Here is a 14,029-nt window from a genome sequence, read left to right as displayed (position 1 = left end):
TGTGTATTAAGCTAGAGTTTAGAGAAAAACACTTACAAAATACCGAATTTAGTCAGTTCAAGCCTTATCTTTTAAAAAGCAGACAGATAGGACCATGAATTATAAACAAATTTAAGCCAACCAAAAGGAGACGGGAAGTTTGCTCTTGAATCTTAAACTCCTGAAAAGTAAACTATGAGATAATCAGAATTCTTCACACATGTGTACTGTAGCACGAGTTTTCACACAGGGTTGGGCCCTCTGCTGCTTATTAAATAGAATCTTGTTTAGAAATTGCCAGTCAATCCCATCACAATGACTTTTATCTCCTTAGTATCACAAAGTGCATATAAATGCTAATTGGCGGAAATGCCTTATAGGCAAAAACATTTCAATCAGTTTGGCAAAAAGGGTGTCCGTCAAAGCCTACCACCAAACAATAAGAAACAGTCATGTATCATGTAGTGGTGTTCTGCTCCAAGAAAGAACATATGCAGGATTACAACCAAGTTGAAAAGTCCTAGTGCCTAGTGACACTGTAGTCACCCTACTAACATCAGTACAATGTGCTTTTTGCTCACATGGTCATGGGGGTGCTAGTGTAAAGAATCCTACTACACTGCCAATCATATAAAAGTTAGCACATGTAACTGTCTATAGGACACAGAATCTGATAAGCAACTATGTTATTGATTTGTGGGTTTATGCAATATACTTCATTGTTATTTTAGAGCATACTTCTTACACTTATACAAAATTAACCACGGACATGCATACTGTGTTGTGCAGAGAGCAGCCTCCTATATGCCCTGTTTAACACATGTCTTATGCTTGATTTCATTTTACACTGTTTGTTCATCCTGGTCCTAGGAGCAATAGGCTACATCCTATATAAATGACACCTAGGTATGTGTAAATATACTCCATGATAGTCACACAAGGACAAAAATCACTTACTGATGCATTCCTCAGAATGTGACTCTATCCACAACTATAAATATATGTTAAACAATGCAGAAAGAACCCTCAGTTATTAACATGATGCTGTTTGCTCAATTCTACAATTTTCCCCACTTTGGTTAAGCTGCCTCTCAACATGCTCCTTCTAAGTTGAAACATATTAGGTCTTTTAAAACTGTAGGATCAGAGGACGCAGCAGATGCCATAACAGGCTGCTTGGTCTTCTCTCAGAGATCAGGCCTCAGTTTTAGTTTCCTGAGACTGAATATGCGGTTTCTAAAAGAGCCACAAACAAAGGGCAATTAATCACTCGTACCCCTGATAACAGGGACAAGGGAGATAGGACACACCAAGCCTGGGCCACTGAGCCAGACCCCACAGTCAGTATGTGCCAGGCCAGCCAGCTCCCACAGCAACTCAAGGACAAAGCCTGGGACTTGTCCAGGCCTGCTACAAAATGGAAAACAGTAGCCCTGACCAGCCCAGACTAGCCCTGGCCAGTTAAAATGTAATAATGTGATTGCCACTTGCTTAAGCCAATCATATCTAAAGTGATCTAAGTGCCTTAGGATCTCCCCTTAGCTGTGCTTAAAAGGAGCCCATTCATCCTTCTGGGGGGGGGGGAGGGTCTTTGCCATCTTGCCTTTATTTGGGATAGCAGGCCCCAACATGCTGGAAACTTTCTTGAAATAATAAACACTCTTACTGATTGCATCCATGGATGGTGGTCTTTTGTGGGACTTCTCCATGACCCTAACATTAGACTTTTTCTTTCCTTCTTCCTTCCTTCCTTTTCTTTTTTTCCTTTTCTTTCTTTTTTTAAATCAAGATAGGAGCTTAAGTATCAAAAGGCTAGCCTCACACACACTATGTAGCTGAAGATGACCTTGAACTACCCACCCCTCTATCTCTATCTCTTGTGTTGGATTAAGACCATGTAATACCACCCCTGGCTTATCTGGTGGTAGGACCAACCCCAGGACTTCATACACATGCATGCTAGTCAATCATCCTACCAACTGAGCCAGATCTCTAGCCCTTGGATCATTTCTTTAAGTGACAAGGTTAATACAGTAAGAAGGAAAAGACAAAAATCTACCAACTAGGCTGCGCTGCCATCCTTTCCATGTAGTCTTTGGCCATGTCTCGGGCTTCAATGTTCTCAGGATACAGCACACAGAACATTGCCAAGGCACCCAGGTTGTTTCCATAGATCTCATTCCAGCGGGCACTGTAGTCCTTGTGATCCCAGGGAGGGAGGTACTCCAGGGGGTTAGACAGCATGGTGTGCACAGCCTCCGTGAGCCGAGCAGCGATGTGCTCGTGGGAGCTGGCAGCCCTTAGCTGGAGCTCTGCCACCTCTGTCCTGGAGAAGTACAACATCGGGTGGCTGTCATAGTTGGCATTCGTGAAGGGAATCATGACTTCTGGGTTCTCGTCAGTAACGTAGGCTGACACAAGGCCAAGCAAACATATGAAAAACACACTGGGAGCACCCCGTGTGTGAGTCCTCATCGTGGCATCAGATCTCCAGATCTCCAAGGCAGCCAAACCATCTTCGAACGCTCCTGCAAGGGGTACAGAAGAGAGTGCGTGTCAGTCACGCCTGGTGGAAGCACACAGTAGGCATCGCTTTCCTATGAGGGCTAAACATTGAAAAAGCAAGCTTGTGAATTTCTTAATAGGCAGCAGAAAGTTGTATTAGGGAGAAACCTGCTAAAACCAAGTAAGGTATGATTTTATAGACCTAAACACACTCTAGGGATCATCACAAAAACACAGTTTGGGACTTACAGAGAAGGGAAAAAAATATGATGCATTTCTCATAAATTATCAGGAAGAAAAGTTGAGATTTTTATGGTATTTTAGACATTAATACATAAACCACAATAACCAAAAGCCTGTGGTAAACTGTCTGTCTTCTGGGAATCTGAGAAGGCATTATGAGAAATGGAGAAAATCCTGCATTTCTTAATCCAGCCTCCTTCACCACAGTGATGTCCCTCTTCCTTCTGCACTGTGAATCAAGCATTTGGATCAGCAGATCTGTGGGGGGGTCTATATGGACGAAACAGTGTGAGTAAGGTTAACTATTCTCTTTGTGGGAGTAGAAGGTGGGCTAGAGAAGACAGAAGAATCTGCCAACAGCTCCCAGGACTGACATCAGCTCTCCAGGAAGTCCAGACTCAGGGCTCTGGGACTGGGAAGTTGACATGCCTTCATTTGGAAAAGAAAACCCCAGTGTGGAAAGACTGGATGACTAGTGGATGTGCTTTCCCCTCATGACCTGAAACCTCTGTGTGCTTTTTTGATTTGCATAAAGGACTTTGGTGTCATTCAGTAAGTTAGACATTTAAAGCAGGCTCACATTATCTTATCTAGTTGTTTTCCTTTATAGTTCTTTTTTTCAGTGGTATATTATGTATTGGCTAAAAGAACAACCTTCAAACAGAAGCACACACACACACACACACACACACACACACACACACACACACCCTCAGCGTTGTCCATGTCCCACATCTGGGATAAAGCAGGCATAAAATCCCTCAGAGAAAAGTCAGGGAATTCCTAAAATTCTTATGAGGGGAAAGGTTATAGAAAGCAGGCCTGGAAAAAAAAAGTTTTATGTAAATAATGAACAGTGGTTTTCAATTATTAAAGGGAAAAGCTGATGGTGAAACCAAGTGATTTTTCCAAGGAAAAATGGCCTCATCCCAGACAGATGAGAGAAAAATAAAAATCTGACACCAAATTCAATCCACATTCTCAACTTGCTCCATCTCCCAAGGAGCAGAGCGTGGCATCACTGTGGCTACTCTTTTTTTTTTTTTTTTTTTTTTTGGTTTTTCGAGACAGGGTTTCTCTGTGTAGCTTTGCGCCTTACCTGGAACTCACTTGGTAGCCCAGGCTGGCCTCGAACTCACATAGATCCGCCTGGCTCTGCCTCCCGAGTGCTGGGATTAAAGGCGTGCGCCACCGCCGCCCGACACTGTGGCTACTCTTACTCTGGTGGTTTTTAATTCTTCAATGTCCTTTGATTATAAATACATATATGAGAAAACGTAATGGCGGTGGTTTGAGGACACATTTTAGGTTCAAGACCAGAATTTGTGATGAATAAAAAATGTGAACACAGTCATACTAAATCAGATATATAAAAGAGAAATAACTCCCAGACTCTGCCAGTATTATGTCTAGCACCCTACGCTTCAAGGCAGCTGGCTAGATCCTTCAAGGTCAGAGACTCAGCCAAAAGAAATAGTCTTCTGTGGTTACACAGAGGAGGGTGTGGTCTCTGGCAACCCAGAAGCGGCTGGTGTGAAAGAACGCTCAGTCCCCCGAGGGGATTGCCTTTTGCTTCTCTCAAGAGAACACTACTGCTCGCCTTTCTCTGAAAAGCGTGTATGGGTATGAACCTTCAAAGTCCAAGACATGACGCTGTCATCAGTGCAATTAGCACCACGGGGAAGCAGGCACCCCGGGTGAGGACAGGTTGGAAGTTCTTTTTTAATTGGCCCCACATGCACACAATTCCAGTTCTCTCAAAGGCTCGTTTTTTTTCATGTGGTGGTTGGTACACGGCAGGAATAGGGTGGCTCAGGCTACTGGGGAGAGGTTAAGAAGACAATGTGGAGACCAGAATTTTTCCATCTCAAGCTTTTGTACGAACTTTCTCCCAAATGACAAAGCCTGGTAGGTTTTATTTGCTCTTTCCTCTCCCCTGCTGCATACCACATCCCACCTTCCTACCCAGCCAGCTCGCTGAGATAGTAGAGGCTAGTCTAGAGTCCTGAAAGGCTGTGGGGTGGACATGCCCAACTTGACCAAACTCATCCTGTGACCCCCGGCTACTTCTGCCATGATGCCTCCAGTTACTCGGGACTCGCCTGCATACGCCTAAAGCACAAAAGAGCTTCCTGAAATAGAGAGGGCCCAATCAAGGCTGCCATCTCTTTCTGCCAACTACCTTGGAAGGTTCCTCAGTGACTGCTTCGCATTCATGAGAGGGCATAAGAGCAGAAAGGCTGGGATTTGCCACACTTTAAAACCTGCTGGAAAAATCGCTCAGGCCAACGCAGAACCCACAAGACATTCTGCAGAAAATGCATGAAGAGAGATGAACTGAGGAGCAAGGGCCTGGCATTTACCAGCCACAAATTACATGCTGCCTTCCTCATGTCTCAGTCAATGGGCCAGGTTCCCACCATCCTCCCAGCTGGCAAGACCTTCCTTTACCTACCCACGGTTACTCCTGGGCCTGGCACAAGCGAACACACTAGCTGGGTTCGGCTATCTACACATCAAGCCTTCCAGACGACGGAACGTCCTCTGCACACGTAGAGCTCAGCACTGAATCTGGCGCCTGAATGTTCACAGATACCACCTCGGAACTAAATTCCAGCTAAAACGTTGGTAAAGTCTCACTACTCAAATGAGCAAGAAGCAATTCTGTTCTTCCTTATATGACGCCACGGCAAGTTTAAGACTTTCCAGAAAAAAGAAAAAAAAAAAAGAAAAATCTCTGCCAGGAAAGTAATAGAAAACACCCAGAAGGTCTAGAAACTTCAGTAACCTAAATGTGATGTTTTAAAATAAAATGAAACAGAAGTCTACCTCAAACTTGCTTTAACCTACAGAGACACCTGGTTCCCATTCATTAATTGTAAATGTCTAGCAAATTCTACCTGACAAAATTCCATTTCCAGCCCTTGGCTTTTTCCATCAGTACCCCACCCTAACCACCCTGTGTGAACACTTTAAAAGACAGGCACGTTTTTTTTTTTCAAGATAATTTAAAGTAGGCCCAAAGCAGGCATGTTGTAGAGTAATTTCATGTACTTATCTCAGTATACATTAGGAAAAGCTGTAACTACCACAGCACATCTGGGATATATATTCAAGTCTCAGAGTTTAAAAAAGCAAGCAGAAAAACCAAGATGAACACAGCAAAGATGTCGACTGTGGTAGCTGTATTTGTGGTACCTTCATGAACAGTTTGGGAGACACTGAGAATGCTCAGGGAGACAGACAATGGCTTGTGAAAGGCTAACGTGTTCAGAAACTTCACCGCTCCCTCCCCCCGACCCCTCCCCCATCCTCCAATGCACAGAACCGAGTCTGGACTTGGAGACTTCTAGAGATGATCTCAAGAAATCCCTAGCCCAGCTCACCATTGCGAAGACAGCAGAGCTCTGCCAGCTCACTGAAGTCTCTGCTCTAGTTCAAGAACACACGACTAGACACACTTAGCAACTCAGCCTGTTAATACAGTGCTTACCCAGAATTCCATCCTCAGGGTGTTTCTGAAGGATCCTAGGAGCCTCATTTCTCCTGATTTTCTTTCCTCTCCTCCATGGAATACAGTAACTTGCAGAATTCAGCTCTCTTTCTCATTCTCTTGTTCCCACAGAACACACACCACTAACACATTCCTATGCCTTTGCCCAGTCAGTAGATACAGTGTAGTAATTTAAGAAGCACTGTTGCTACAAGAGACTTCAGATAGGACTGGGATGCCAGCCACCAGCTGCCGCCCAGTTCAGTATCATACCCAAGCCAAGGCAGTTATAATTATCTTAAGTAGATCTTCACAACGCCACACAGCCCCAAATTATTCTCCTTAATTCCACTTCCAATAATGCACCACAGCTGTTATGACTGCTAATCCAGAAACTGTGGTTCTGGGATCTAAATGCCTTTCACATATCGGATCTGTAACATTACAATAACAATGTGGCAAAGAAGCATTGTTTGCCCCGACACTAAATCTATTCCAGAAGCAGAACTAGAATTTAAATCTTAGACCAAGGTTGTTTTTCTTAAACCAAACAGATTTTTTTTAAAGCATTTTAAATTGGAAGTTTCACTTTTGCTAACTGTACATAAAGCGCTGAAGAAATGTCTGGAAGAACTAAGAACCAAAGCAATGTGGGACTGGGACCATGTATAGAATGAAGCATATGGCACCACAAAAGGCCTTCCAGCTCCTCATGCTTTGGAAAATGCAGAGTCTAGCAGACAGAACAGAAAAATGGCCCCGAAGAACGTAAGACATGGCCCAAATGAAGACGGATTAAAAACCCTCTTAGGTGCCAAATCTTAGGAGCGCAACATAATGACTAACTGTACAGAGTGCAGACTTGCCTAGACACCAGTGCTGTCTGCTGGTTTTGATCAACTGACTTTCATTCTCAAAGCCTCCATTCGCTCCTTTACAGGATGGTACCTATTTTGTGGGGATGATTAAATGTAAGTGATGTACTAAGCCTAGAACATAACCTGGACGGAGAGGCTCAATAAATATGTATTTTTAATAAAAGATGAAAAGTCTCACTCATTTAAGATGATACTAACCTATCAACACGATATAGGAAAGAAACTACATCTTCATATTTCACAGGCAAAAAAAACCCCAAGAATCAAAGTTGCCAACTGGCCAGGGCAAGATCATCAGGCTGGTCAGCTACTTAACTAAAATGCAACACAATGCTCCCAAGTCTTCTGTGCATCATTTATGGTAAGCACATCACTCACGGGGAAGGAAAACACTTTTGCCTCCAAAAACAGCATAACAGGTAAATAGACTATAGCCCGAGTTAGCTTACTTTCCAGTGAATCTTGGTGTATATATGGTAAATGTATTTTACTGAATTCTTTCAGGAGAAAGGCTCCATGATGCAACTGTGCCTGGGACAGCAGGGGCTGGGAGGCAACTTTCCAGTAACACATTGATACTGTAGATGGGGTAAGTGAACGCTGGGTGACGTGTACTGTCACTGCCACAGCCAATGACAGTCCTCCGCGTAAGATCAAGTCCTGACTCAGTCAATACTGCGTGCATCTCAGCTGGTAATTCCGGGAAATGAGATATTATCTAAATGTTTTACCAACCCCCACATACGTCTTTAAGCAAGTGAATGTGCTGACCTTCTGGACTTTATCTAGCAGATTAGGAAATGCTTCTGGCTTCATAGAAAATGGACAAGAAGTAGAATGGTAAGATACTTGCCTAGCAAGTAGAATTTAACAGAACAAAAACAACAGGAAGGGCCTAGGGTCTAGGCCACCTTGACCAGTCAAGATCTCTATCTTTACTGCACTTGGAGGCTACACTGCCAGCCTCTGTCACAGATGCCTTCCTGGTCATCAAGAAAACATTTTAAAACTAAAATGAGCAACGTGGACATTCCCCTCACAGCTCCCGCTACCCATCCCCACCACTCCCTGCCCACGGCAGCTGCTCTGGCTTGCCCAAACAAATGGGTGGGTCCAAAAACTAGCTTATGACTGGAACACTTCAAGGCATCCCACGCTGCTCTGTCCATTTCTATAGGAGACAAAAAATTAGCCAGACCACTGGTCTGAAGGTCTTGACTGTTACGTCCTCTTCCCTAGAAACTGTGAGCACTGAGGAGTTCAGTGCTGAGCCCCTGTCTTGATCACATTACCATCTACTCCAAGTTCCCTCCCTTGAGACATCGCCAATAAGCTTCTAGGCCAACCATGATGGACCAGACAGAGACCCCCTAGCACATGCCAAGCAGAGATGCACATTCTTCTGCCTCCCGTTTTGGGTGTGGATCCTTGGAGAAACTTCCTTCCATGTGCCTGGGGTCAGGGGGAACATCTTGCTATCTATCATCTCTTGTATACTTCTTTATGCTTATTTTAATTAAGGGAATATACGTACTTTCAAAGTTCTTATTACTTTTTTTTAAATTTCAGCCTTAATAAATGGATAATTAAAATAATCTCTGAAAAACAAATCCTCAGCATCAAATAAAACCTTAAATGTCTTGTAAATTTTTGTAGTGAAATAAATCTACTCTTCCTCTTAACTATGTCAAATCCTAAGCAAACATGGTTTGGGTACTATATAATCATTCCTGCAATTATACTCCCCAGTGTGTGAAGCCCCCAGAGCCAAATAGAAAAAGAAAAACCGTGAGCTCTTAGTCAGACTTGAAAGCTCCTTTCATGGAGCAGACTTACTATTTCCTTATTTGAGGGTAAAGTGAAATATACCTCCCCTCAAAGCCATTTTCACACAAAAATCCACAATATGAAATGACAGCATATGGAACCCTCTAGAATTTGCACATGTTTCTAAAGGAGTAATTATAACCCTGGGCCCACACAGTAAAACCACACTGAAGGTAATAATGGTGTTCGACATCATCACATAACAGAGATGCTTTAGTTTGGGTTTTAAGAGTAGCCTTTCACAATCAAAAAGCTTTCCTATCCCTGCCTCCTGGTAGGTTCTCAGGCAGGTACCATGGGTTTCCATAATAGAACTTGAAGTCTACGCTCTATCCATTTTCTTATGTGAGACTATTCATTCTTCTAAATTATGTTTAAAGATGATTTTCTAATGTAAATCTGAAGCCTCCATCACCCATTTATTTACCAGAGACCAACTGAGTAGGTGATTCAGTAGCTACCAAGTCATATGTAAGATTTAGTTGTAGAAGGCTGTCTGATACATGTGACTGTAAAGCTGAGAACCATTAAGACCCAGATCTGGGAGCTGGGAAGATGGTTCAGTGAGTAAAAGTACTTACTCTGCACAGATGAAGTAAGTTTGAGTCCCCATTACCCATGGTGTATGTGCCTGTAACCCCAGCACTAACAGGATGTAGACCAGGAGACTCCAGGGCTCACTAGCCAGATGGTCTAACCAAAATGGGGTGCTGCTGTGGGATGGTCTGTATGTCAAGTGTGTTGCTGATTGGTCAATAAATAAATCACTGATTGGCCAGTGGCCAGGCAGGAAGTATAGGTGGGACAAGGAGGAGAATAAAGCTGGGAAGTGGAAGGCCGCCACCATTTCAAACAGCATGTGAAGATGCCAGTAAGCCACGAGCCACATGCCACGTGGCAAGGTATAGATTTATAGAAATGGATTAATTTAAGCTGCAAGAACAGTTAGCAAGAAGCCTGCTATGGCCATACAGTTTGTAAGCAATATAAGTCTCTGTGTTTACTTGGTCGGGTCTGAGCGGCTGTGGGACTGGCAGGTGAGAGAGATTTGTCCTGACTGTGTGCCAGGCAGGAAAACTCTAGCAACAGGGTGCTCCAGGTTCAGTGAGAAACTCTGCGTCAACATGTAAACAAGCAAACAAACAAATGAATAAATAAAATGGAGAGGGAGAAAAGCGCCTAAGGGAGACTCTAGCTTCTACCTGTGCACACACAGATAAGCACACTCATGTTTGTGCTCTCCCACATGTGCATACACACCCATTAATTAACTAATATTACTAATTAAATAAAATTAAAGACAGCCTTTGAAAGAGTGCTTATGACTTAAAATGTGAAAAGTAAGCAAAATCTTTTTATCATTTCTGTGGTGGCAAAGAGATCAAGGCTGAAGTGGGAGAATACAGTCAGCAATGATACTACCGCAGCACTGAATTTTACTTAGAAAATGGGTGAAATTATAGGGATTATACTGTCCAAGGAACATGAGAAGTACACTTTAGTTTATTTAGCAGTCTAACATGATCTTCTGACTGGTACATTTTACAGTTTTAACTGCCTTTCTTAGTAATTGTCTTACAACAGAAGACCCAAAGGTATTTTCATATTTTTAGTTATATTACAGAGTAAACTGAAACTGTGTATAATTAAGTGTATGCTTATATCCTGATTTTTTGTTTTGTTTTGTTTTGTATTTCAAGGCAGGTTTTCTCTGTGTCATTTTGTTGCCTGTCTTGCCTGGCCTCAAACTCACAGAGATCCACCTAGCTCTGCCTCCTGAGTGCTGGGATTAAGGCGTGTGCCACCACCACCCGGCTTGCTTATATCCTGAATTTTTAAAATGTCACAATTGATGGATATTATACATTTCAATGCACTGTTACCCAGAACTAAGAGATCAACTCCCTTTCCATGATGGGAATAAGGATGCTGTATAAGTCAGTTCATTCTGCTACATACCAAGCAAGTCCTAAACCCAGAACTACATGCTAGGCATTGAGCACACAAGTGAACAAGAAAATATACCTATTGTGATAGTTAACCTCACTTGCCTAGATTTCGAATAACCCTAGAAAAAGCACTCCTGGGTGTGTCTATAAGGTGTTTCAAAAAGGTTTAAATGAGGAGGTAAGAACCCAGCCTGAATGACCTCAGCACCTTCCATGGGTCCTAGACTGAGTAAAAAGGAGAAAAGAAGAGAGGGAGCTGAACACCACCAGTACCCATCTCTCTCTGCTTCCCAAATGTGCACACAGTGTGACGAGCTGGCTCACACTCCTACAACTGCAGCCAGAGCTGTTCTCTGGCCACCGTGTCTCCCCCGCACGACGGGCTGACCTCATTTCCAGACCATGCACCAAAATATACCCTGCCTCCGTTAAGTATCCGTGTCAGGCACTGAAAACTAATTAATACGCCCTATCCCAAACAACTATAGGATAGGAAACAAAGAAATCGGCATCTGTGGGGTTTCGCTAACCTCTCTACGTACTTGTATTACTGTCCGGCAATCAAGATGAACAGCGTTCTCCTCAATCCAAAGCAACTGGTGTAGCCTAGCGTTCCTAGCCGCAGGAGAAAATTCACAATCTATTTTTTTCAAAGTTCCGTCAATGACAACCAAAGGCTTTGCAGAAGAGTTCAAAGGGCCAGTTCTGGATTTCTCAGCCGTGGCTGCATCCATGCCGATCTTAGGGCATTGCGGACCAAAAATAAAGGCCAGAAAAAGACAGCAATAATGAAGCCAAGGGCTAAATTTTAATCTTGCAGTTTCAAATAACAGTTTAATTAAGCCGTGCAATGCTCAAGGATACTACAGGAGAAACGTCCTCTCTCCCACAGATTTACGAAGGCAGAGCAAAGGTTAAGAGAGGCCTCATGGGGGCCAACAGGGCTTGTTTTAGACAAACTCTCTAGACCTACTCCATTCAAAATGTGCTAAAAATGCTATCCTGACTCCTCAACTTGTTGATGTGAAATTCAATGGACTAGTACCTACAAAATGCTTGTCCTGTGGTGTTTTAACATAAGCAAGTCCTAAGTCAGAGTGGCTGAGGAGGGTCCAAGTTAGAGAGACTTCTGGGTTTGACTCCTGACATCCCCTTAGCTCTGCTCCTGTTTAAAATAGTGGCATTTGCCCACAGGGTTTCTGTGAAGCTTTAATCGGCTAATGTACTTGAAGCATTAAGAGGATGTGCAGGATTCAGCAAGTGCTCATTGAGGGCTAGCAGCCACCATTATCTTCTCGAGGAGAATACCAAAGTCAGCGCAACTGGAGGAAGTCCACTGTAACCCCACGAGGAAATGAGCATTCGCAGAACTCAGAGAACTGTACTCTCAAAATAGGTACAGTGCATTGTTTATTTAAAAAAAAAAAAAAAAAAACCTTCAGTTTCTACAAGGCCCTGACAACCAAATATTTTGACAGATATAAAGCATTGGATTCCAAGACAGTGCTTCCTATTCAACTCCATGTTGACAGCTTTGGGGCTCCATATTCTAATAACTAAATATATCTGGGGGAAAAAGAAGTTTTCAAATCTAATGCTAGTTCATCAAACATAACTTATAGAAAAAGATCGCTGAAATGTATGTGCCTATACAGAACAAGACCTTACGTGAGGAAACAGCAGTCCCAGTCAGATGTAGAGACAGGAGGACCTCTGTCTCAAAGAGAGGGTGTGTGTGTGTGTGTGTGTGTGTGTGTGTGTGTATGACATGATATTTAATGAAAATACATTTTCCACTTCCTGTCAATGAGAGCACACCTTAGCTAAAACTAAGTTCATCCTCCATTCAAAACAAACTCATTTACTACACTTTCTCACTCTAGTTATTTGAAATCCCCCTCAACTCATTCCTTTCTTGGGTCTTCTACACCCAGTTTCAAACTCACCAATGTTCCACTTTGTCAACACAGATTCCTGCTGGTTCCTGCTGGAGACTCTGTTCTAGGACTAACCACCAACTTCCAGACTAGAGTCCCTTCTTCTGGCCTCTTCCCTGAATCCAGCCAAAGCCACACACATTTGCAGGTCAGTTTTCTCTTCTTCTAGACTAGAATTTGCAAAACTCTATGGATGATTCATAGTCTACTGCAGATTTTCAGGGGGAATGTTCTGAAACACATCTAACCTCTCTTGTATAATCTCTGGTTAACTCATAAATTTTGCTACATATGTCTTGAAGTGATATAAAACTGGAGAATGTATGTCTGTATCTCTTCTAGGATTGGATTCTGCCAGTTTATCCTCTAACAAAAGTCCTAGGAGACTGGATTAACTTTCCAGGCCTGAGCTGCTCAAACCTCACACAATCAGGAGGGAAGCCAGATTTCAGGCTTGCCCTGGGAACAGCCCATGGGAGACAGCTCTGTGATCCTGGATTAGTTTCCCTGATAATCAGGCTTGTTTTTGTATAGGGTTAGTGGTCTAATCATACTAGTTTAATCAGTTATCTGAGCTGCAAGGGTGGGTGGGGTGGGGGTGGAGTTTGAGTAGCTGACGTCAGCATACAGGTGTTGCATGCTTGGATGGCTTGACTCCAGTAAAAACCCTAGACAACAAGGCTCAGGTGCCAGCAACACTGCACATTGTCCCACAGTGGAGAGGACACCTGGAAGCTTGTCCCTGGCTTCTCTGGGAATTTCTTCGTATGCCTTTCCCTCTGTCCCATTACCTCTACCTATTGGTTATGTTTAACAAAACTATTAATTATAATAAATTCATTGTCCATCTAAAGAGTCACTGAACTGAATGGTGCCATAGGGACTTCCAAATCACATCCCAGTCTTTTTTACCCCTTTGGTGGACTCATTTACATTCACACTAGAATTATGAGCATCTTGCCTCAATACTTTGTCGTTGGAAAATTTAAAGTTTATTTATTGGTATTTATTTGTTTATTAGGGGAGCACACACCTACCACAATGTGAATGCAGAGGTCAGAGGATACCCTGGGGGAGTCAGTTTTCTCCTTCCAGCATGTGGGTCCCAGATGGTCAGGTTTGGAAGCAAGCACCTTTGTCCTCTCAGCCATCTCAAGCAAGCCTCTGGTTTCTGTTTTTTGGTTTTTATTCCTGGTCCTCAAATAGTTGTCAATAATA

The 14,029-nt window shown here is 43.0% G+C and overlaps 1 protein-coding gene across 3 annotated transcripts in view; it reads right to left on the bottom strand.

The window, feature by feature from the left end:
- Positions 1-14,029, bottom strand: part of Dse (dermatan sulfate epimerase) — a 60,220-nt gene that overhangs the window by 33,732 nt on the left and 12,459 nt on the right. Inside the window, exons 1-2 of one of the 3 annotated variants that reach the window (XM_059272549.1) lie at positions 6,221-6,462; positions 2,039-2,507 (exon numbers count right to left, since the gene is read on the bottom strand). In XM_059272549.1, the coding sequence (XP_059128532.1) occupies positions 2,039-2,454 (416 nt within the window). In that variant the 5' untranslated portion in view covers positions 2,455-2,507; positions 6,221-6,462. Of the gene's footprint in view, positions 1-2,038; positions 2,508-6,220; positions 6,463-14,029 lie in introns of those variants that run through there. The other 2 variants (XM_059272550.1, XM_059272551.1) reach the window with 2 other exon arrangements.

Source organism: Peromyscus eremicus, chromosome 8b (assembly GCF_949786415.1).
Source record: "Peromyscus eremicus chromosome 8b, PerEre_H2_v1, whole genome shotgun sequence".
In the NCBI taxonomy this organism is placed as follows: domain Eukaryota; kingdom Metazoa; phylum Chordata; class Mammalia; order Rodentia; family Cricetidae; genus Peromyscus; species Peromyscus eremicus.
The sequence above is the reverse complement of the archived record's forward strand: the minus strand, read 5'-3'. Positions and strand labels throughout refer to the sequence as shown.